This window comes from Piliocolobus tephrosceles, chromosome 19 (genome assembly GCF_002776525.5).
Source record: "Piliocolobus tephrosceles isolate RC106 chromosome 19, ASM277652v3, whole genome shotgun sequence".
NCBI classification, from domain to species: Eukaryota; Metazoa; Chordata; class Mammalia; order Primates; family Cercopithecidae; genus Piliocolobus; species Piliocolobus tephrosceles.
The window spans coordinates 15,462,893-15,488,082 of record NC_045452.1 but is presented as its reverse complement, the minus strand read 5'-3'; the positions used below and the strand labels follow the sequence as shown (position 1 = coordinate 15,488,082).

The following is a 25,190-nucleotide window of genomic DNA, read 5'->3' as shown; positions in this document are numbered from 1 at the left end:
TGCGTTTATTTGTAACTCACTTTCCATCTGTTTCCCTTAAACATGGGATTGTGCAAGGAGCCTCACCATGTAATAATGGCTGTCTGGGGAACTTGGAGGGGCTTGAGGCATGGCTCATCCCGGTTAACGCTTCCCTGGTGTTTTGCTCCCCAGATGGAAAGCCCGTGTCTCTGTCTCCGCTGGAGTCCCAGGCGCACAGCCCCAGGTACACGGCCTCCAGCCAGCGGGAGCGTGAGAGCCTGGAGGTGCGCATGCGTGAGGTGGAGGAGGAGAACCGCGCCCTCCGCAGGCAGCTCAGCCTGGCCCAGGGCCGAGCCCCAGCCCATCGCCGAGGCAACCACTCCAAGACCTACTCCATGGAGGAGGGCACTGGAGACAGCGAGAACCTTCGGGCTGGCATCGTGGCAGGCAACAGCTCCGAGTGTGGGCAGCAGCCGGTCGTGGAGAAATGCGAGGTAAAGGGCACCTGGAGCCTGGGGAGGAAGTTGTCCAAAGTCCCGATTGCCCTCACCCCTTACAGATGCCGCCTGGAAACACAGTCAGATGCCAAGAGCTGGCATTCTTGATTCTAGCCCTGGTGTGTAAGTCTGGCTTGCTAATTTTGCTGAGTGGCCTGACAAGTCATTTAGCCTCCGTGAGCCTCCGTTTTCCCGTCTGAAAATGGGGATAAGAAGGCGTAATCTACAGATATTAAGAGGAGCTAACTGATGGAACTTACCGCTTGTTTCTGTGTGGCTCATTTTGACATGGTCAGGGTTTCAACACCTAGCTGTCATCCTGTAGGCCCCTGTTTCTTAGACTATAGTGTGAATGGTACACCTGGAGTTGTGTGGCCCAGTTGAGCAGTTCTCTTAGACCTCATTATCACTTCGCGGTATAAACAACCTCTCCAATTCAGAACCACAGACTTGTTCCTTATCTAAAGCAGTCATTTGAACTCTTATAGCTTATTATCACTTCTCCCCTTTTAGGGTATGCTTTCTTTCTTAGCAGCTCTTTGGAAATGTGGGATATTTATTGTCCTCTATTTCCTCAAATACCTGCATCCATGCTTCTATGTGCAGTGAACACACATACACTCGTTCTCCACTATTTCCAGTTCTCGTGGTGGAGACGAGTTAGGGCATGCCTATTCACAGGAAGGCCTTTTGAGACACGGGCAAGACTGAATTCATATCCCAGCTTTAGTGGTTCATGCAGTGAGCTCCCTTGAGCCAGTTGCGTAACGTCTGTGAACTCCAGGTGTCTCATCAGTAAACTTCAGGAAATAATAGCTGTTTCATGAAGTATTTGTGAGAATTCAACAGGATGGCCATATAAAGCCTTGACTAGCGCCTAGTACATAGTATATTTTCAAAATTATGGTTAGCTTTTACTGTTTTTAAACACAGATAGCACCTGCTATTTCTATATTCCATTTTCTGGAATAAAGAGCGGTTAGACTGCAGACTCCCTAAAGAGAGAACACTTTGCAAACTGTAGTATGCTATTCGTGGGAATGGGATTAGTAGTAATATTGCTGATACTATCCAATGTCACTAAAAAATGGCTTCCTCAGTGATGCAGACTAAGTTCTTTGGAAGTTCAGTGATGAGGGAGGAGGACAAGGGGAGCCCCCGAGGACAGGAGCATTTCTCAGATTTCTCAAGCCTGGTTGAAGTATGGATTGGTAGAGAGTTAGAGGACGTCCGACAGAGGATATCCAAAGAGGAATGTGTCATATGAGTAGGAACGATGTGAAACAAACATCCGTCATAGCAGGATTCAGGACATTGTGAGTTGGTCTTTCAGCCAAGCCCAGAGAACCCAGGCAAGGAGGTGGTTCTATCGCATCATCATCATTCATTTATTTATCCATTCATTCAGCAAATATACTGCACTCGTGTTTTGCATCTCACTCTGTTTTGTGTGTTGGGAAACAGCAGTGAACAACAACAATAAAAAAGACAGAACCCCCTTCCCTCTGGTTCTTACATTCTGTTATCGGGGGTAGGGGGAGAGGTGATAAACAAATAAACAAATACAAATGTCAGGACATGATAAATGCTGTGCATTTATTCAGCCCTGACTCTATGCCAGGCCCACTGCCCTTTAGTCTTTGACAGCCACTGTCAGTGGCTTGTGTTACTTAATATCTCTATGTATGAAAACGGGCATTCAGCCACGTTAACAAATGCCTTTACTCTAGGCTAGTCTGGGGAGGTCCCTAATTTCTTCTGTTCTTGCCTTGGTGAAGGCATATTTGATTTCTTTCAGGTTCTCTGCTAGCAGATCACAGCCATGGTGTTGGTTTAAGAAAGGGTTAGTTTGGATGGGAACTCTGCTACCCAGGTGAGATGGCCCAAAGCAAGCAAATTTTTTCCCCAAGTGTATTTACACTACTATGACGTAGAACCTAAAGAACAAGTAAGAATCGAGGAGGGGAAAAATAAAAAAGGAAAAGGGGAAAAGAAGGCATAAAGGAGAGAAAATGAGTTGTGTTTGTGGGGAGGTTTCTCTTCCTTCTGTAATCTCTGTAGCCAGGAGTTTCACTCAGTTTTCTGAGAAATACTCATTGTAATTTGGGAGTCCCCTGCACAATTGTGTAGAACAAAGACCATTGGCTTTTGAAGCTGGGAGTTGTGAGTCTAAATCCTGGCCCCATTTCTAGTTTAATAGCTATGTAGCTTTGAGCAAGTGAGATCACTTTTCTGTGGCTCAGTTTCCTCATTTGCAAACTGTGGGTTAAAATCAAGTTCTGGCCTGGCGCAGTGGCTCACACCTGTAATCCCAGCACTTTGGGAGTCCGAGGTGGGCAGATCAGAAGGTCAACAGATCGAGACCATCCTGGCCAACATGGTGAAACCCCGTCTCTACTAAAAATACCAAAAATTAGCCAGGTGTGGTGGCGCGCATCTGTAGTCCCAGCTACTTGGGAGGCTGAGGCAGGAGAATCGCTTAAACCCGGGAGGCAGAGATTGCTGAGAGCCAAGATCCTGCCACTACACTCCAGCCTAGGTGACAGCACAAAACTCCGTCTCAAAAGAAAGAAAAAAAAATCAAGTTCCTGCCTTGTACTATTTCAGTGGTGACAATAGATATTGGAACTTGAGGGAAACTCTAACATAGTTGTGTCGGCCTTAGATTTCACTGCAGGTTATCAAAAATCCCAGCTAACACTGGCTTAAGCAAGATTTGCATCTTCTTTCTCATTGTGTTTAAGTTGTCAGGAGGCCATCAGTGTAGGGATGGCAGTATTGGGGATTTGGGATTTCTTTGTCTTTTACCCCAGCCTACTTGATTGACATTCCCAAGGTCATCTCATGACCTGTAATGATTGTCAGAGCTTCAGCTATGTTGTCCACATTCCAGCTGGCAGGAAAGAAGTGTTAAGGTGGGACATACCACTTTCCTTAAAGAACGTATCTTGGAAATTTCACACTTCAGATCCTTTTAGATCCTATTGACATGACTTAGTTACAGGGAAACCCTTAGCTGCCACCTAGGTCCCAGAGAGCCTGGAACAGATAGATTTTACTCAAGGAAGCCATGTTTTTTGGAACGTTCTGGAATTCGGTTACTATGGTCACAATGAACAATGTCTATCACATGGGTGGTTCTCAAACTTGGTTGAGTGTTTAAATTACATATCAAAAATGCATATTCATGGGACCTACCCCAGACCTACTGACTGAGAATCTCTGGGAGTAGCACCTGAGAATATGAGTATTTAACAAAATAATATATCCAGATGATTCTAAGATACGAGAGATTGTTTGGAAACCATTGGCTTAGGCTGGGCACAGTGGCTCCCGCGTATAATCCCAGCACTTTGGCAGGCCGAGGTGAGTGGATCACCTGAGGTCAGGAGTTGGAGACCAGCCTGGACAACATGGTGAAACCCTGTCTCTATTAAAATACAGAAAAAATAGCCGGGCATGGTGGAGGGTACCTGAAGTCCCAGCTACTTGGGAGGCTGAGGAAGGAGAATCGTTTGAACCTAGAAGGCAGAGGTTGCAGTGAGCTGAGGTCATGCCATTGCACTCCAGCCTGGGCAACAGAGTGAGACTCCGTCTGAAAAAACAAAACAAAACAAAAAAAGGAAACCTCTACTTTAAGGAGCAACACATAGGATTGATGAATTTTCTTTATCCCTGTGTTCCTTGAAAAATAAAATAGTCATACAGGAGTTCAGACCTTGAACTCATTGACCTTTTTTTTTGTTTTGTTTTGTTTTTTGTTTTTAAACTTTAAGTTCTGGAATGTATGTGCAGAACTTGCAGGTTTGTTACATAGGTATACATGTGCCATGGTGGTTTGCAGTACCCATCAACCCATCATCTAGGTTTTATGCCTCACATATATTAGGTATTTGTCCTAATGCCCTCCCTCTCCTTGCTCCCCACCCCCCTACAGGTCCCGGTATGTGATGTTCCCCTCCCTGTGTCCATGCTTTCTCGTTGTTCAGCTCCCACTTATGAGTGAGAACATGCGGTGTTTGGTTTTCTGTTCCTGTGTTAGCTTGCTGAGAATTATGTTTTCCAGCTTTATCCATGTCCCCACAAAGGACATGAACTCATTCTTTTTTATGGCAGCATAGTATTCCATGGTGTTTATGTGCCACATTTTCTTTATCCAGTTTATCATTGATGGGCATTTGGGTTGGTTCCAAGTCTTTGCTATTGTGAATAGCACTGCAGTTAACATACATGTGCATGTGTCTTCGTGGTAGAATGATTTATAATCCTTTGGGTATATACCCAGTAGATTGCTGGGTCAAATGGTATTTCTCATTTTAGATCCTTTAGGGATCACCACACTGTCTTCCACAATGGTTGAACTTATTTACATTCCCACCAACAGTGTAAAAGCATTCCTATTTCTCCATATTCTTTCCAGCATCTGTTGTTTCCTGACTTTTTAATGATTGCCATTCTAACTGGCGTGAGATGGTATCTCATTGTGGTTTTGATATGCATTTCTTTGATGAGAAGTGATGCTGAGATTTTCTTCACATGTTTGTTGGTTGTGTAAATGTCTTCTTTTAAGAAGTGTCTCTTCATTCCTTCGCCACTTTTTGATGGGGTCATTTTTTTTTTCTTGTAAATTTGTTTAAGTTCCTTGTGGATACTGGATATTAGCCCTTTGACAGATGGATAGACTGCAAAAATTTTCTCCCATTCTGTAGGTTGCCTGTTGACTCTGATGATAGTTTCTTTTGCTGTGCAGAAGCTCTTTAGTTTCATTAGATCCCATTTGTCAATTTTGGCTTTTGTTGCCACTGCTTTTGGTGTTTCAGTCTTGAAGTCTTTGCCCATAACTGTGTCCTGAATGGTATTGCCTAGGTTTTCTTCTGGGAATTTTATGATTTTAAGTCTTATATTTAAGTCTTTAATCCATCTTGAGTTAATTTTTGTATAAGGTGTAAGGAAGGGGTCCAGTTTGCGTATAGCTAGCCAGTTTTTCCAGCACCATTTGTTAAATAGGAAATCCTTTCCCCATTTCTTGTTTTTGTCAGGTTTGTCAGAGATCAGAAGGTTGTAAATGTGCGGTTAATTTCTGTGGCCTCTATTCTGTTCCATTGATCTATGTATCTCTTTTGGTACCAGTACCATGCTGTTTTGGTTAATCTAGCCTTGTAGGAGTACCATGCTGCTTTGGTTAATGTAGCCTTGTAGTGTAGTTTAAAGTCAGGTAGCATAATGCCTCCAGCTTTGTTCTTTTTGCTTAAAATTGTCTTGGCTCTACGGGCTCTTTTTTGGTTCCATATGAAATTTAAAGTAGTTTTTTTCTATTTCTTTGAAGAACGTTAATGGTAGCTTGATGGGAATAGCATTGAATATATAAATTACTTTGGACGGTATGGCCATTTTCACGATATCGATTTTCCTATCCATGAGCATGGAATGTTTTTCCATTTGTTTGTGTCCTCTCTTAATTCCTTGAGCAGTGGTTTTTAATTCTCCTTGAAGAGGTCCTTCACATCCCTTGTAAGTTGTATTCCTCAGTATTTTATTTTCTTTGTAGTAATTGTGAATGGGAGTTCACGCATGATTTGGCTCTCTGTTTGTCTGTTATTGGTGTATAAGAATGTTTGTGATTTTTGCACATTGGTTTTGTATCCTGAAATTTTGCTGAAGTTGCTTGTCAGCTTAAAAAGTTTGATCTGAGGCTGGGCGCAGTGGCTCAAGCCTGTCATCCCAGCACTTTGGGAGGCCAAGACGGGCGGATCATGAGGTCAGGTGATCGAAACCATCCTGGCTAACACGGTGAAACCCCGTCTCTACTAAAAAAAATACAAAAAACTAGCCAGGCGAGGTGCCTGTAGTCCCAGCTACTCGGGAGGCTGAGGCAGGAGAATGGCATAAATCCAGGAGGCGGAGCTGAGGCAGGAGAATGGCATGAATCCAGGAGGTGGAGCTTGCAGTGAGCTGAGATCCAGCTGCATTCCAGCTGAGATCGGGCCACACAGAGAGACTCCGTCTCAAAAAAAAAAAAAGAAAAAAAAGAAAAAGGAGTTTGATCTGAGAAGATGGGGTTTTCTAAATATACAATCATGTCATCTGCAAACAGGACAATTTCACTTCCTTACTTCCTGTTTGAATATCCTTTAATTCTTTCTCTTGCTTGATTGCCCTGGCCAGAACTTCCAATACTGTGTTGAATAGGAGTAATGAGAGAGGGCATCCTTGTCTTGTGCCGGTTTTCAAAGGGAATGCTTCCAGCTTTTGCCCATTCAGTATGATATTGGCTGTGGATTTGTCATAAATAGCTCTTATTATTTTGAGATTTTTTCCATCAATACCTAGTTTATTGAGTGTTTTTAGCATGAAGGGGCGTTGAATTTTATCGAAGACATTCTCTGCATCTACTGATGTAATCATGTGGTTTTTGTCATTGGTTCTGTTTATGTGATGGATTACATTTATTGATTTGCGTGTGTTGAACCAGCCTTGCATCCCAGGGATGAAGCCAACTTGATAGTGGTGGATAAGCTTTTTAATGTGCTGCTGATGGATTCGGTTTGCCAGTATTTATTGAGGATTTTTCCATCGATGTTCATCAGGGATATTGGCCTGAAATTTTCTTTTTTTGTTGTGTCTCTACCAGGTTTTGGTGTCAGGATGATGCTGGCCTCATAAAATGAGTTAGGGAGGAATCCCTCTTTTTTTGTTGTTTGGAATAGTTTCAGAAGGAAGGCACTGGCTCCTCTTTGTACCTCTGGTAGGAATTGGCTGTGAATCCATCTGGTCCTGGGCTTTTTTTGGTTGGTAGGCTATTAATTACTGCGTCAGCTTCAGAACTTGTTATTGGTCTATTCAGGGATTTGATTTCTTCCTGGTTTAGGCTTGGGAGGGTGTATATGACAAGGAATTTATCCATTTCTTCTAGATTTTCCAGTTTATTTGTGTAGAGATGTTGATAGTATTCTCTGATGGTAGTTTGTATTTCTGTGGAATCAGTGGTGATATCCCCTTTATCATCTTTTATTGTGTCTATTTGGTTCTTCTCCCTTTTCTTCTTTATTAGTCTAACTAGTGGCCTATATATTTTGTTAATCTTTTCAAAAGAACAGCTCCTGGATTCATGGATTTTTTTTGAAGGGTTTTCCATGTCTCTATCTTCTTTATCCATGAGTATGGAATGGTTTTCCATTTGTTTCTGCTCTGATCTTAGTTATTTCTTGTCGTCTGCTAGGTTTTGAATTTGTTTGCTTTTGCTTCTCTAGTTGTTAGGGTGTCAATTTTAGATCTTTCCTGCTTTCTGTTGTGGACATTTAGTGTTATAAATTTCCCTGTAAACAGTGCTTTAGCTGTGTCCCAGAGATTCTGGTATGTTGTGTCTTTGTTCTCATTAGTTTCAGAGAACTTATTTATTTCTGCCTTAATTTCGTTATTTACCCAGTAGTCATTCAGGAACACGTTGTTCAGTTTCCATGTAGTTGTGCGATTTTGAGTGAGTTTCTTAATCCTGAGTTCTAATTTGATTGCACTGTGGTCTGAGAGACTGTTTGTTACAATTTCCTTTCTTTGCATTTGCTGAGGAGTATTTTACTTCCAATTATGTGATTGATTTTAGAATAAGTGCTTTATGGTGCTGGGAAGAATGTATATTCTGTTGATTTGCGGTGGGGAGTTCTGTAGATATCTATTAAGTCCGCTTGGTCCAGAGCTGAGTTCAAGTTCTCAATATTCTTGTAAATTTTCTGCTAGTTGATCTGTCTAATACTGACAATGGAGTATTAAAGTCTCCCCCTATTATTTTGTGGAAGACTAAGTCTCTTTGTAGATATCTAAGAACTTGCTTTATGAATCTGGGTGCTCCAGTATTGGGTGCGTATGTATTTAGGATAGTTAGCTCTTCATGTTGGATTGATCCCTTTACCGTTATGTAATGCAGTTCTTTGTCTGTTTTGATCTTTGTTGATTTAAAGTCTGTTTTATCAGAGACTAGGCTTGCATCCCCTGGTTGTTTTTTTTGTTTTGTTTTGTTTTTTGGTTTCCATTTGCTTGGTAAATATTCCTCAGTTTCTTTATTTTGAACTTATGTGTGTCTTTGAACATGAGATAGGTCTCCTGAATACAGCACACGGATGAGTCTTTACTCTTTATCCAATTTGCAAGTCTGTGTCTTTTAACTGAGGTACTTGGCCCATTTACATTTAAGGTTAATATTGTTATGTGTGAATTTGGTCCTGTCATCATGATGCCAGCTGGTTATTTTGCATGTTAGTTGATGCAGTTTCTTCATAGTGTCATTGGTCTTTATAATTTGGTGTGTTTTTGCAGTGGCTGGTACCAGTTTTTCCTTTCCATATTTAGTGCTTCCTTCAGAAACTCTTGTAAGGCAGGCCTAGTGGTGATAAAATCCTTCAGGAGGATTTACTTGTCTGTAAAGGATTTTATTTCTCCTTCACTTGTGAAACACAGTTTGGCTAGATATGAAATTCTGGTTTGAAAATTCTTTTCTTTAAAAATGTATTGGCCCCTGCTCTCTGGCTTGTAGGGTTTCGGCAGATTGATCCACTGTTAGTCTTATGGGCTTCCCTTCATAGGTAACCTGACCTTGCTATCTGGATGCCCTTAACATTTTTTCCTTTGTTTCAACCTTGGAGAATGTGACGATTATGTCTTCGGGTTGCCTTTCTGGAAGAGTATCTTTGTGGTGTTCTCTGTATTTCCTGAATTTGAATGTTGGCCTGTCTTGCTAGGTTGGGGGAAGTTCTCCTGGATAATATCCTGAAGAGTGTTTTCCAACTTGGTTCCATTCTCTCCGTCACTTTCAGGTATACCAATCAAATGTAGGTTTGGTCTTTTCACATAATCCCATATTTCTTGGAGACTTCGTTCATTAGTTTTCTTTTTTTCCCCCCCTCTAATCTTGTCTTCACGCTTTATTTCATTAAGTTTATCTCCAATCTCTGATATCCTTTCTTCCGCTTGACCGATTCAGCTATTGATACTTGTGTATGCTTCACGAAGTTCTCGTGCTGTGTTTTTCAGCTCCATCAGGTCATTGATGTTCTTCTCTAAACTGGTTATTCTAGTTAGCACTTCCTGTAACCTCTTTTCAAGGTTCCTCACTTCCTTGCATTGGGTTAGAACATGCTCCTTTAGCTCGAAGGAGTTTCTCATTACCCACCCTCTGAAGCCTACTTCTGTCAGTTTGTCAAACTCATTCTCCATTCGATTTTGTGCCCTTGCTGGAGAGGAGATGCAATCATTTGGAGGAGAGGAGGCATTCTGGTTTTTGTTATTTTCAGCATTTTTGCAGTGGTTTTTCTTCTTCTTCGTAGATTTATCTGCCTTTGATCTTGGATGCCGATGGCCTTTGGATAGGGTTTTTTTGTGGGCATCCTTTTTGTTGATGTTGATGTTATTGCTTTCTGTTCGTTAGTTTTCCTTCTAACAGTCAGGCCCCTCTTCTGCAGGTCTGCTGGAGTTTGGGGGAGGTCCACTCCATACCCTGTTTGCTTGGGTATCACCAGTGGAGGCTGCAGAACAGCAAAGATTTCTGCCTGCTCCTTCCTCTGGAGGCTTTGTCCCAGAGGGGCACCTGCCTGATGCCATCTGGAGCTCTCCTGTTTGAGGTGTCTCCCAATCAGGAGGTACAGGAGTCAGTGACCCACTTGAGGAAGCAGAGTCTGTCCCTTAGCAGTGCTCGAGTGCTGTGCTGGGAGATCCACTGCTGTCTTCAGAGCCGGCAGGCAGGAACGTTTAAGTCCGCTGAAGCTGTACTCACAGCTGCCTTTTCCCCCAGGTGCTCTGTCTCAGGGAGATGGGAGTTTTATCTATAAGCCCCTGAATGGAGCTGCTGCCTTTCTTTCGGAGGTGCCCTGCCCAGTGAAGAGGAATCTAGGGAGGCAGTCTGGCCCCAGGTGCTTTGCCATACTGTGGTGAATTCTGCACAGTCAGAGTTAACAGTGTGAGAGGAAAAACCACGTACTCAAGCTTCAGTATGGCAGACGCCCCTTTCCCCATCAAGCTCAGTCATCGCAGGTGGACTTCAGACTGCTGTGCTGGTGGGGAGAATTTCAAGCCAGTGGTTCTTAGCTTGCTGGGCTCTGTGGGAGTCGAACCTGTTAAATGAGACCACGTGGCTCCCTACCTTCAGCCCCCTTTCCAGGGGAGTGACCGGTTATGTCTTGCTGGGATTCCAGCCTCCACCAGGGTATGAACAAAAATTCCTGCAGCTAGCTGGGTGTCTGCCTGAGCAGCCACGTTGACTTTTAGTATAACTTATTTTCTAGTCTTTTGCACCTGAGAATTAGGTTTTGTTTTTCTTCTCTTTCTTTGTATTTACTGATCACGTTAACTTCTTAGATTCTTAAAAAGTTATTTTTGGTAGAATTCTTCTGTGATGAACCCCTGGTCCTGTTCAGAAGCTCCAGTAGACACGCTTAAAAGTCTTGGCCTGCTGCAGCCATATTTCAAAGCACACTCTCCGCAAGCTGCTGGCCCCCTGCCCATGAGCAGTACGCTTCCTCTGTCTCCATCGTTTGGTGTCTTTAAGGATTTTAATGAAAAAGCCATAGAGGCAGACAAGAAATGTCAGTCAGTGGAGTCAAAATAGAAACTCTCTTCATCACAGCACTTTTTGGTTCCAAGTGCTGAAGCTCATCTTGACATCCTGTCACGGTACAGGGCCACGTCACCAGGGATGCTGCCACCATCTGTGGGTGTTGCTGAAACTTCTCTGGGCTCCGAAAAGCATTTCTGAAAACTCTTCTATCGGAATGCCAAGGCTGTCAGCTGAGCTATCTGGTGATAGGAACAACAGGCCCTCATCAGTCCATTTGCCCTCTTATCATTTGGTAATTATGCGTGTTTCAAATAGCTGCCTGTCTTACTCTTGCTTATTTCTGTTGCCTGGGCAGTGCTGTTTCAGTGATGGCCTGGCCTCTGTGTGCCTCAGAAGTTGGAGCACAATGATCCCCTCTGATCTTCACTCATTCACATGTGTGTATGAATATGTGTATTTTTCTTGCCTTTCTGGTTCGGGTCTATTCTGGGACTCAGCTATTGTACAGAAGAAAAAACAGTCACTGGAACTGGTATCAGAATTCCTGAACAGGAGACGTTCCTTTGCTACTCATTAGTCTTGTGACCTTAGACAATTCAGTTACCTTTTGGGAGTCTATTTCACCATTGTAAAATGAAAATAATAACATGTTCTTCCCAGTGCAATTGTGAGGATGAAATGAGGTGGAGGCAGAGGAAGCTAACTGTGTAGGAGTGTCGCCTATACTCATTATAAATATTCTACTTCTCCACTGCTACCTGAAAAATCAGCTAACAGTTAAATGATTTAAAACAGCACCAATTATTTTATTAGCTCTCATGGTTTCTGTGGGTCAGAGATTTGAGAAGGACTTAGCTGAGTGGTTCTGGTATGGGGTCCCTCATACAGGTGGCATTAGTGTGTGGCTGGAGCTGAAACAGTACAATGCTGGAACAGTGGGTGCTGACCCAGCCTCCCTTTCTTTTAGACTCAGGTCCTCATGTGGTCTCTGCATGGGCTAGTTTGAGCTTCCTCACAACATGGTGGCTCTAGGTAGTCAGCTGCTTGCTTACATGGCAGCTACAGGCTTTAAGTACAAATATTCCTGTAAGCAAAGCAGAAAGGAAGCACTTTTCATGACCTGGCCTCAGAAGCCACACAGTGTCACTTCTGCTGATAGTGTATTCTGTTAGTTGAAATGGTCATGAAAGCCCACTCAGCACATACCCATCTCTCAATGCAAGTAACGTCTAGGAATTTGTTGATGTACTTAAGAACTGCCACGATGGATATTGTTGTTATGGAAAGTTAATGCATATTACCCTCTGATGTCAGACCACTCCTTAAGGAAGTACCTATTTTTCCTTCTGCTCCTTGCTTTGAACTTCATTTCTCAGTAGTAATGTATTATAGTAGTAACAGGTAATCAGTCTCCTTGAAATGTATCAGACTTCATGCTAGAGCTTTACATAAAATATCTCATGTAATTCACACAACATACTTTCTTCATTTGACAGATTAGAAAACCGCTAGGAAAGGTTTTGTCATGATTTCAGGGTCATACAGCCAGAAAGAGGTGGAGCTTGGGATTAAACCTAGGCAGTTTGATTCTAAAACCTGTTCTTTGAACCATTGCACTGAAGCTCTGTGAATTAGAGCTTGTGGGACCCAGACCCTCATCAGCTACTGAGCCCAGATCCTTATTGTGTTTTTCACAGGGGCCTCACCTCTGCAGACTTTAGGGTCACCAGTCATGATATGGGGATCATCTTTCACCTTGATGGCTTTAGCAGCCCCATGAGGTAATCATTCCTCAGTGAGTTTAGGCAAAGATCTGTCTCTTCTTCTAAAAGAAGTTGGAATGTTTTAAATTATTTTCCAGACTATGGATGTATTTATTAGCTCAGTGGGACATGGGTATTTGCTGGAGACAACATGTTTATAAAACTCGATGCTTCTCACCTGTATATTCTGGGTCCCAACTAACCCTACAGTATTTTGATGCACTTTTTCTTTCTTTTTTTTTATTGTGTCTTCGTGGACTTTACATAATAACCCAGCAGTGAAGGGATTTGCCAGCTATCTTCCCATATCCCACATTGCTGTTGGAGGATACTATCATAGCATTTAGGCTCAAATTTCATTAGCTTCATATGCCTTCTTTGGGGCTTCTTCAAGGATGTAAATCCACAAAAATAAAAATGTCTTCTTTAAATTTCAGGCCCTGGAATTAGGGGATGTTATAGCTGGAAGAAACCTGGTGATATTGTCTCGTGCAGTTGTTTTCAGGGCACCTTGGGTACCCTCCCTGTATATGAGTTATTTATTGCTACACAGCCAGATACCCTCAAAACTTAACAACTTAAAATGTCAAGCATTTATTATCTCGTACAGTTTCTGAAAATTAGGAATCTGGGAGCAGCTTGGTTGGGGATTATGACTCTCAATCTTTAAAGAGATTGCAATTAAGATGACATCAGGGGTTGCAGTCATCCGAAGGCTTGATTGGGGCTGAAGACTCTGCATCCATGTAGTTTAGTCACATGATTGGAGTTCTCATTTCCTTCAAGTGTTCTCATAACATAGCAGCTAGTTTTTCCCAGAGTAAGCAGTTTAAATGGAGAAGAAGTAAAAAGCTACAATGACTTTTATAACTTAGCCTCGGATGTCATATACCATTACTTCTACTGAATTCCATTGGTCATACAGCCCAGCTCTGACACAGTATAGGAGAGGCTACACGGGGCATGAAAACCAGGGGGCAGGGATCTTTGGGGACAGTCTTGGAGGCTGGCTCCCACACTGTGGCCAAAGCAAGGTACCATATCTCTGCCAGCCCCTTGTCTGCTGGCCTCAGAGTAGCCTTCTGTTGTGGCATATGTGTGCTTTCTTGTAAAATTTATTTTAGATGTTGTGCCACTGAGAATAACAACAAATAAAGATGCAACTCTCTCATTTTAAAAACGATGAAAGGGTTTTGCCTAAGGTTACGAAGTTGCAGCCACAGCCCAGATGATGAGTCAGGTGTCTCACCTCCTCATTCCTGTGTTATCTGGGGAGAGGTGACAGGCAGTGTCAGCATTTGATGGAACAGAGGGAATTGGGTACCTTGAAGACCTTCCTTTCAATGATGGGAAAAGTACTATCCCAACCTTACTTGAAGGTAGAGGAAAGAGTAAGAAGAAAAGAACTTGATGCCTGACATTTGAGGAAATTTTGGGCTCAGACCTTAAATGTAGAACCTTCTGCTTACAATAAACTATAATTGTTATTATTATTGATGATTGCTGATACATAGCCATTACTTACAAGGTACTGGACTCTAAGCCCTTTACGCGAGTCATCTCAGTTAATTTGCCCAACATGGGGCTGGGCACGGTGGCTCATGCCTATAATCCTAGTACCTTAGGAGGCCGAAGTGGAAGGATTACTTGAACACAGGGGTTCAAGACGAGCCTGGGCAACTTAGCGAGACCCTATCTCTCCAAAAAAAAAAGTACAAAATTTAGCTGGGCATGGTGGAGAACACCTATAATCCCAGCTTCTTGGGAAGCTAAGGTGAGAGGATCACTTGAGCCCAGGAATTTGAGGCTGCAGTGAGCCATGATTGTGCCACTGCACTCCAGCCTGGGTGATAGAGCAAGACCCTGTCTCTAAAATAAATACTTGACACATTTCTTACTCTTCTTTATAGATGAGGAAACTGAGGTCCCAAGAGGTGAAGTTATGTCTTGAAATGTGCGGAAGAGTTGGATAGGTGAGGTGAAGGGTCAGAGCATTCTAGAATGAAGGCACATTCTAAAAGCAAGAAAGCTTGATGAGTCATCTAGCATGACCATAGCATAGCGCTACAATGATCATTGTTGAGTGATTGGCTAATGCGTGTGGACTTTTTGGACCAGGCCGGTCTTCCAGAGGCCCCCATGATGGATCAGTATTGGATTGTTGTTAGATAACCTACCTACCCCAGCCATGGGTCTCCCTGTATCGATTACACTTCTCTTCACCGACCCCAAAATCGGTCTCATCCTTTAATATGTTTTCTGTGTAAAATTTGGTTTTCTGATTGCTCAGGCGGCTATGCTCTTCATAACACAAACAAGTCAATCCTAAAGCAGGTTGGGATATGCAGGATAGAAAATCCCGGATGGTTCATTCATTCATCATCCATTTATGTGCCTTGTCCATGGAGGGGACACCCAGAGACTCCCTGTTCTCACGCCAGGCCCTGGAACCCATGTGGTCACACCTGTTCCTTGCTGAGCCCCTGAAAGCTTGGCTTACAAAGCTAGGAGGTACATCTACTTCCGTTTTCTGCATAGTTGAAATAATTTTGTCTTTGCATCTGTGGTTCAGCATTTAGAGTGGACAGATTTAGATCAGTGGTGTCCCAAATCCTGGAGGTTTGTAAGATGATTTGAGAGGGCACATTTGCCATATGTTTTAAAAATGTTAATAAGGTACATATGTGTTTTATTGAGGCCATTACTGCAGGCTTAACAGCAGGACCGTGAATTCAACCCATCACTTCATCATGGACTAGCTGAGCCCTCGGACCTTGGGCAAGTTACTTAACCACTCTGTTGTGTCTTACCTTCTTCAGCTTGAATTTGGGAAAAACCTGGATGTTAGGAAAATGCTGTATAGAAATTCTAAATCCTTTGTTTGATAGAGGCAGTGGCTGAGGATCCAAGAGGTTAGGTAATTTGCCCCAAATCACTTAGCTGGCACAACTGTGTCATACTGGACCCCTGTTGACTCCAATAAGGACAACACCATGTTCGAGAGGTTGAAGAAGAGACTCAGAGCCAGTGAAGGAGACAGGGTTTATGGCAAACTTACATACAGGGGTGGACCAGTGACCGCAGGCTGAACAGCAGAACTGCTACCATTTGTAAAAAGCATGCAGTTGATACCGTGTTTTCACTTAGCAGTCTCCACCCTGCAACCATCACTTAACCAAAAATAAAGGGCCTCGTTCCCCTGTACAGTCTGTATCCCAGGAAATGGGCTGGGGTTCGGACACTCCATGATTCTGTTTGTTTGTTTGTTTGTTTGTTTGTTTGTTTGTTTGTTTGGAGATGGAGTCTTGCTCTGTCACCCAGGCTAGAGTGCAGTGGCGCACTGTTGGCTTACTGCAACCTCCACCTCCCGGGTTCAAGTGATTCTCCTACCTCAGCCTCCTGAGTAGCTGGGATTACAGGCACCCACCACTGCGCCCAGCTAATTTTTGTATTTTATGAGTAGAGGTGGGGGGGGTTTCACCATCTTCATCAGGCTGGTCTCGAACTCCTGACCTGTGATCCACCTGCCTTGGCCTCCCAAAGTGTTGGCATTACAGGCATGAGCCACCGCTCTTGGCCTAGGATTCTTAGCTCAGAACTCCAAACATACATCCTTCTTAGACCATAAGGTCATTCTCAGAAATTGCCTAGGTAGAAGCCTGCACCCATTCTCATCTCTTTCCATTTTTCCTCACCCTGAAAAGAGTAACAAATTCCAAGGCCTTGGGACACGTGGTAGTAGCTGTAAGAAGAACGCAGCCCTTCCTTGTTTTATCCAAGTGAAGAAAAGTGGTGCTCTCTACTTGAGAGGAATTGGAAATAGATTATTTGCACACCCTCATACTCTCTCAAAATAATCACAGTTAACATCTGTTGAGTTTTTACTATAGAGTCTCTTCGAAGTGCTTCTGCTAGAGCAGCAGTTCTCAAAGTGTGGTCCCTGGGCCAGCAGCAGCAATGTCACCTGGATGCAGACTGTTCTCAGGCCCCCACTCCAGAGATCCTGGGTCAGAAACTGGGGAATAGCCCGCACTCTGTTTTAACAAGCCCCCCAGGTGATTCTGATGCATACTGGAGTTGGAGAGCCACGTACTCTGTGTCCTCAACAGGCCCTTTAAGATTATGTCCCCCGTTATACAGATGATGAAGTCAAACCAGGAGGACTCTGAACAGCGTCTTGTGCTGTTTATTCATTCAGGAAACATTAATAAGGATTTATTAGGGATACTTTATTGCACTTATTTATTTGATCCTCACACAACCCAATCAGTAGCTATTTTTAACTCCATTTTACGGATGAGGCAAGTGAAGCTCAGGGACACTAAATAACTCTTCCAAGGTCACGCGGCCACTGAGCTTTGAGGTTGTGGCTCCAGTCAAGATCTCTCTACTCTTGTTGCAGGATTTTCACACTACGTTGCACCTGCCTCTGACCCTCGCTGCTGCCTGTCTGACCCCAGCTGTTTGCTTCTCCCCAGCTCTCAGAGCATCTGCCCTCTGGGAGGTCTTGCCTGTCCCCCTCAACCCCACCAAAAGTCTGCAGCTGCCATCCAGAATCTGGGCTGAGCCTGTCTTTCCATAGCACACCTGATGCCCAAGTTTAAATGGGTTTCGCCTCTCATTCCCTCAATCTCTCTGATAGGAGATGCTTTAACTGAATCGTGCCCCCAGGCAGAATGGCCTGAAGAGATCACCGGGCCCTGTGGGCAAGGGAAGCAGGGTGGACAGGGTGTTGAAGGCTTCTGCCAGGGCCACAGCTTGCCTGGCATCCGTTAGTTTGGTGTGAATTTCTTCTGGGACAGTGATGATTTTTTCCCCTGTGTTTATGTGTGAAAAACTGCCCCCTGGCGATTCTTTCCTGCTAGGAGGCAGAGCATGGAGAACTTTGTTTTTCAGGTTTTCATAGAGCCTGACCAGCACAAAGTCACAAATCCAGGCTGGCCCTGATATCACCAGTTGCTCTTGTGTAGTCACTGAAATGCCTTCTCCTCCAGGATGCGCTCCCTGCATCGTCTCTATCTGGGTGATGCTGGCCACTCTGGGATACAAAGACACCAAGCTTGCCATCGTGGGATCGTTCTCATTCTCCTGGGGGATCTCCTGGTTAGCTATCACATTGTCTCTGCACCTGACTTTGGGGAATGGGGATTGTCTTAAAATGTACCTTTATTTCCTCCAAGCCCAGCACAGTGCCTGGATCGCTGGCAACTCTAAAAACAGCAATGTTATGAATCTTTTGTGCAGGTTCTAAGACCAAGGTCATCCCTTGACCCCAGCGGGGTCAGAGTGAACCCAGTTCACAGTTCTGCACTACGTTACCTGTATCATCAGGTACAACTTGCAAGATTCCAGGTGTTCTGGGCACCATGTCTAGGATGACAGGAAATGAGTGGAAACCTTAGCGTTGCCTTAGAAAGAGATTTTATAGTTCATTACTCAACAGCTTTGTAAAACTTTTTAAAAGTATAAAATGTATAAATTCTCAAGTTGGTTACATTGGTGCCGTTTCCTTTAGGGATCAGAAATTATCTATGAATGGCTGAAAGTCTTCTGTGCTTTCTTTCCAGCCAACAGGATACGTGGGATGCTGAGGAAAGGTCCTCAGTGTTGGGCAGGTCCTGGCAGGTTACAGCTTGCATGCTCAGAGGCTGAAATGGTTCCAGGAGAGGCCAAGAGGTGTGGGCAGCGCTGAGGGGAGGCAATACACAGGCAGGAAGGTGTTAAGGAACCCAGTAAGGACTGGAACTGTGGGATCGGGCCCCTGACAGAAGCCAGGGAAATCTGACCTCTGAGACCCCCACTGGTGCCTCCTAATGACAAAACTCAACCCGAAATCTGAGGCAAAAGGAGCCCACTTAACTTGGTCTATAAAGGTCAGACTCGGCCAGGCACGGTGGCTCACACCTGTAATCCCAGCACTTTGGGAGGCCGAGGTGAGTGGATCACATGACGCCAGGAGTTAAAGACCAGTCTGACCAACATGGCCAGACCCCATCTCTACTAAAAATACAGAAATTAGCTGGGCATGATGGCCGCATGCCTATAGTCCCAGCTACTTAAGAGGCTGAGGCAAGAGAATCGCTTGAACATGGGATGTAGAGGTTGGAGTGAGCTGAGATCATACCACTGCATTCCAACCTGGGCAACAAATAGAGACTCGGTCTCAAAAAACCAAACAAAAAGGCCAGACTCTCCAGACACAGGACAATTAGGAGAAGGGTAGAGAGTGAGTTGGAGGGGCAAATGAGAACATCATATCGTCCTCCATCTGGACTTTGTGACAGAGAAACATGAGTGTTACGTCTATACAGTCACGTGTTGCATAATGACATCTGTCAACAGTGGACTGCATATACCACACTGCTCCCATCAGATCATAATGGAGCTAAAAATTCCTATTGCCTAGTGACATCATAGCCATCTTAACATCACGTGCAACACATTACTCGTGTTTGGTGATGTTGGTGTCAACAAACCTACTGTGCTGCCATTTATATAAAACTATAGTGCAATTATGTACAGTGCATAATACTTGATAAAAAATGGCTGCTACTAGTGTATGTATTTATCATACTATCATTATTTTAGTGTATTCCTTCTACTTATGTTTTTTTTAAGTTAACTGTAAAACAGCCTCAGGCAGGTCCTTCAGGAGGTATTTCAGAAGGCATTATTATCCCAGGAGATGACAGCTCTGTGTGTGTTAATGTCCCTGAAGACCTTCCAGTGGGACAAGGTAAGAAGGTAGAAGACAGTGATATTGATGATCCTGACTCTATGTAGGCCTAGGCTAAGGTGTGTGCTTGTGTCTTAGTTTTTAACAAAAAAGTTTTAAAAGTTAAAAATAAATTATTTTAAAAATAGAAAACTGCTTATAGAATAAGAATATAAAGAAAAATATTTTCATACAGCTGTACAAGGTGTTTGTGTTTCAAACTATGTGTTGTTATAAAAGAGTCGAGAAGTTAAGAGCCAGGCACAGTGGGGCGTACTTATAGTCCCAGATACTCTGGAAGCTGAGACGGGAAGGTTGCTTGAGCCCAGGAGTTCAGAGCTGTTGTGTGCTTTGATCATGGCTGTGAATAACCACTGTACTCTAGCCTGGACAATATAGCAAGACCCCACCTCTTTAAAAATAAAGATAGTTTTAAAAAAATTAAAATTTGTAAAGTAAAAATGTTCCAGTAAGCTAAGTTTAATTTATTATTGAAGAAAGAAAAATATTTTTTATAAATTTAGTGTAGTCTAAGTGTACCATGTTTATGAACTAAGTGTACACAGTAGTGTACTAGAATGTCCCAGGCCTTCACATTCTTTGACCGCTCACTCACTGACTCACCCAGAGCTACTTCCATTTCTGGGAACTGTAATCATGATGAGTACCCTATACAGGTGTACCATTTTTTTCTTATGTTTTTACTGTACCTTTTCTATGTTAAGAGAGAGAAGTACTCACCATTGCGTTATAGTTGTCTACAGGATTCAGTGTAGTATCATGTATACACATTTGTAGACTAGGAGCAATAGACTCTACTATATAACCTTTGTGTGTTGAAGGCTATACCATCTAGGGTTGTGTAAGTGCACTCTAAAGTTGCTCGGAAGACAGAGTCACCTAACGATGATAGGCTACTCAGAAGATATCTGTGGTTTTTTGTTTGTTTATTTTTTTGAGACAGAGTCTCACTCTGTTGCCCAGGCTGGAGTGCAGTGGCGTGGTCTCGGCTCACTGCAAGCTCCGCCCCCCGGGTTCACACCTTTTTCCTGCCTCAGCCTCCCAAGTAGCTGGGACTACAGGTGCCCACCACCACGCCCGGCTAATTTTTGTGTGTGTGTTTTTAGTAGAGACGGGGTTTTACCGTGTTAGCCAGGATGATCTCAATCTCCTGACCTCGTGATCCACCCGCCTCAGCCTCCCAAAGTGCTGGGATTACAGGCGTGAGCCACCACACCCGGCCATCTGTGTTGTTAAGCAAAGCATTGTAACTGCAGGTACAGAGAGGAAGGCCTAGTGCAAGGACCAGTGGTCACTGATTCTGACATTCAGATCCCAACATTTGGTTTGTTTGTTTGTTTTTTGGCTTTTGGTTTTTTTTGAGGGGGGTGCGGTTTGAGACAGAGTTTTGCTCTTATTGCCTAAGCTGGAGTGCAATGGCGAGATCTGGGCTCAGTGTACCTTCCACCTCCCAGGTTCAAGCGACTCTCCTGCCTCAGCCTCCTGAGTAGCTGGGATTATAGGCACGTGCCACCACACCCGGCTAATTTTTTGTATTTTTAGGAGAAACGGAGTTTCACCATGTTAGCCAGGCTGGTCTCAAACTCCTGACCTCAGGTGATCTGCCCGCCTCGGCCTCCCAAAGCGCTGGGATTACAGGCATGAGTCACCACACCCAGCAAAATTAGCCAGCAGTGATGGTGTGTGCCACCATGTTGGCCAGGCTGGTCTCGAACTCTTTACCTCAGATGATCCGCCTGTCTTGGCCTCCCAGAGTGAGCCACAGGCATGAGCCAAGACCCCATCCTTTGATAGGAGGAATGTTGAGTAGTTGTAACCATTTTTAATCTACCACACCAAGAAACTTAAAAACTGAACTTAATAGCTTGAAGCCCTAAAGTCACAGGACAAAACCATTTTTGAGACCCCATTCTTTCGAGGATCATTTAGCTTTCTCCCTGCTCTCCCCATTCTCACTCCAACCCCTGCCCCACTCATGGTTCACTTCTGTAACCCCAAATTTTGCACCACCCAAAACTCCTCTAAGAGCATAGTTGATGCCACTGTGATTTTCTGCTTTCCCGGGTAGCAGGGCCCTGCTGCTACGCCTCCAGATGATGCATTTATTCATGGTGGCAGGTGTATTCGATGAAACTAAAGAGATTGGAAAATTATGTAAAATGTTTGAGAATGTGCATGCTTATGCTTGCATTTAATGGGTCCGTTTTAAAAAGTCCCTGAACCCTGAAGCCAAGACAAAGCTTGATATCTCTGAGGCCGTATGTTTAAATATTTGCGATTCTGAAGAGCCTGATTCAGCGTGTTTTTCCCCATTCTCATCCCCTTCCCAGTTGTGTCTTCCATGTGCAGGCGTTTTCCTATTCATTCCCCTCATGATTGAAATGGTGACAGTTAAATCTGCATTATAATCTTTCATCCTGAGTCTTTTACAGATATTATCCAGAGATAAGCCATGGTGTCTTTCTTTTACAGGTGGAGAAATTAAAATATGCATAAATTAGCCTGAAAAAAAGGTACTAGAAAACCCAGAGCGATCTGACATCACTTCATTTTGCTTCATTTTGCTCCATTTTGCTCCATTTTGCTCCCTCATCCCTCATACAGGGTTTTCTAACAGCAGTCCTCTTGACCTTTGGGGAAGGATAGGTCTTTGTTTTGGGGGCTGTCTTGTACATTGCGGGATGTTTAGCAGCATCCCTGGCCTCTACTCACAGATGCTAGTAGCATCCCCCTGCCCCCAACCCCGGACCCACCAAGTAGTGACATCCAAGACTGCCTCCAGGCATTGCAGATTTCCTGAGGGTTGGAGGATAGGGAGGTGAATTGTCCCTGAGTTGAGAAGTACTGAGGGTTGGAGGATAGGGAGGTGAATTGTCCCTGAGTTGAGAAGTACTGAGGGTTGGAGGATAGGGAGGTGAATTGTCCCTGAGTTGAGAAGTACTGCCTTCCAGTAGAGCATTTGAAGCTCCTGGGCATCAGGGACTGTGAATTACTGGTCTGAGGGGTGGAGGGCCTGGGGCACAGAGTATATCTTAAAAATCTTTTGAGTGTTTCTGATGTGCCACCAGGGTTAAGAATCTGTTCCAGGCAGGGCACAATGGCTTATGCCTGTAATCCCAGCACTTTGAGAGGCCGAGGTGAGTGGATCACTTGAGGTCAGGAGTTTGAGACCAGCCTGACCAATGTGGTGAAACCCCAGCTCTACTAAAAATACAAAAATTACCTGGGCATAGTGGTGGGTGCTTGTAATCCTAGCTACTCAGGAGGCTGAGGCAGGAGAATCACTTGAACCCAGGAGGCGGAGGTTGCAGTGAGCTGAGATCGCACCACTTCATTCCAGCCTGGGTGACAAAGTGAGACTCCATCTCAGAAAACAGCAAAAACAATCTGTTCCAGAATTCAAATCCCAATTCTCTAAGCCTGAGTTTCCTGATCTGTGATACTAAAATGATAATATTGTACCTGTCTCATACAACTGTGAGCCTGAAATCTGGTAATATTAAGCACAGTGTCTGGAATGTCATCATTTGCTCACTACATACTAGCTTTCATGATGCTTCTCATTCCTCTCTTTCATCTCCCCTCCTCTTTCTTCTTGGAAGCAAGTATAAGAGCAGAGACCGGGACTGTAGCACCCATCTGGGTTGGGAATTTGCATTTTGAGTGTGGGGGTAGGGTATATACGGGAGATGAGAGCAGCGTAGGGTGACGGTTCAGATGAGCCCTGGTGGGGACCGGCATGGAGCCTCACAGTCAAGGGCAAAGGGACCCTCCATAGAGGAAGAGGAGTGGTAGAGTGATATGAGGCTCTGAGAGTTCTACTCATATGGCAAGCCCATAATTGTAGGATTTCTGAGAAAATTAGATTCTATAGGAAGCCAAGGTCCAGTTTCTCGTACTGGGAATAGGTGTCCAAGGTGGGGTGAAGGTCATTGGGGTTACATGGGTCATGGATGTGGATTTGAGGCTGTGGGATGGTTCATCCCCGATGGCCGAACCTCCCGTGCTGATCTAAGAAAGTGGGGTGACGAGGGAGGCCTGGGAACCAGAGAACATTGTCACGTCACCCTGTATGGGAGGGACCCAGATATCAGGACTGCATTTTGACGTGGCTGGTTGGGATAACGAGGTATCTGGAAGCCCGTGTCATGGGAGCAAGAGCTGTGAGGAGTTCTGGAAAAGAAAAGGCAGCTCTCAGGTGCCCTCCTTTAATGGATGTATTGAGTACTGGAGGAAACGTCATCGTTCTACAATACGCCCAGGACAGAATGCAACTGGAGTGGGTGTTAAGAGGCAGGTTTCCATTCAAGGAAGGCTGTGCTTCCGTAGAAAGGACAAAATCCAGAAGTGGGAACTGTCCATTCTTTCCGAGGCTGGATGATGATGTCTTGTCCGGGATGCCCTAGAGTGGTGCTTTCCGATCTTTTTCAAGTTGTGCTACACATAGAAAATGATAACTGCTGTGGTGCAGGAGGAAAATAGAAAAGTTGCTTGAGGATGCCAGCCCTGCCCAGTAACTTAGAGGGCGTAAACAGATGAGTATATTTGTCACCTGTAATTCGATCATGGCACACTGGGGTGCCTCGGCACTCCATTTGGGAAGCCCAGCTCTGGAGGTCCTTTTTTGGCATCATTGGAACTCAGCGTGGTGGGCAGCATATTCCCCTCTTGGCATTGTTCCCTCACTCCTTAGCACCATCCTGCAAGACACGTGTCGTGATGCTTAAGTGGCAATGAGTTAGTGGACCCTGCAGCTCTCCCAGGGTCACCGTGGGTTCAAGGATTCATGTCTGAGGCCCATGCTCCTGGCTACTTAGTTGAGATGACCCTTTGGGTTCCCTTCAGTTCTGCCAGTCTTCCATTCTTTGAACTGTATCCCAGATGGGGTGCAGGGGTGTCCATGTGTCCCCTTTGGCCCTTTTATTAGGTTGACTCTAACCCAACACATCTTGTGGGAACATTTCACAAACTCTCCGAGCCATAACTTCTTAGTGTGAGATCCCCGATTGTTGGTTCATACTTTCAGGACGTATTTCTTTCCTCTCTGTTTAACCAGTTGTCATTGTCACTCAGCTTGGGGACAGGAGACTCACTGTTTGCCTATTTGAGCCAATCACCATCTCTCTTGTCCCCAAAATGTAATTGGAAGGAGACTTAATGGTTTCCAAATGATAATAGCTCCATAAACCGATTAAAAAGGCCTTCATAAAACTGTCTTGAGTTATTTTCCGCAGCTGCAGACGGTGTCCTTTGTTTTCTAATGATGCCAAAAAGAAATCAGGGCCATTTTTCTTTCTAGTGTGATCTGAAGCACCAGGAAGGCCTTCTTCCGTCTGTTTGACTGCTCACCCTGTCCTTTTTTCTTCCCAGACAATCCACGTTGCTATTGTGTGCGCCGGATACAATGCCAGCCGGGATGTCGTCACCCTGGTCAAATCCGTCCTGTTCCATAGGTAAGAACACCTTCTGTGCTGTGTGGGCAGAGAGAGATTTCCTTGGGGAAGGGTTAAATAACAGCAGAATTTCTCATCAATCATTCTAGCTGCCATAAAAGTGTAATTTTTGTCTGAAACCCTGAGGAGATGATTGTGTTAACAATGTTTAATGACAGCGATTAGGTGCTGTCTTGCCATGTTTAGAATTGTAACTCTCAGACCTAATGCAGTCTTAAAGGATACCTCACATCTGAT

The 25,190-nt window shown here is 44.2% G+C and overlaps 1 protein-coding gene across 5 annotated transcripts in view; it reads left to right on the top strand.

Annotated features, from left to right (window-relative positions):
* The window catches only part of LARGE1 (LARGE xylosyl- and glucuronyltransferase 1), a 622,406-nt gene that overhangs the window by 269,801 nt on the left and 327,415 nt on the right, over positions 1-25,190 (top strand). For all 5 annotated transcript variants that reach the window (XM_026447731.1, XM_026447729.1, XM_026447730.1 and 2 more), the window contains 2 exons: positions 154-455; positions 24,871-24,953. In XM_026447731.1, the coding sequence (XP_026303516.1) occupies positions 154-455; positions 24,871-24,953 (385 nt within the window). The remainder of the gene's footprint in view (positions 1-153; positions 456-24,870; positions 24,954-25,190) is intronic.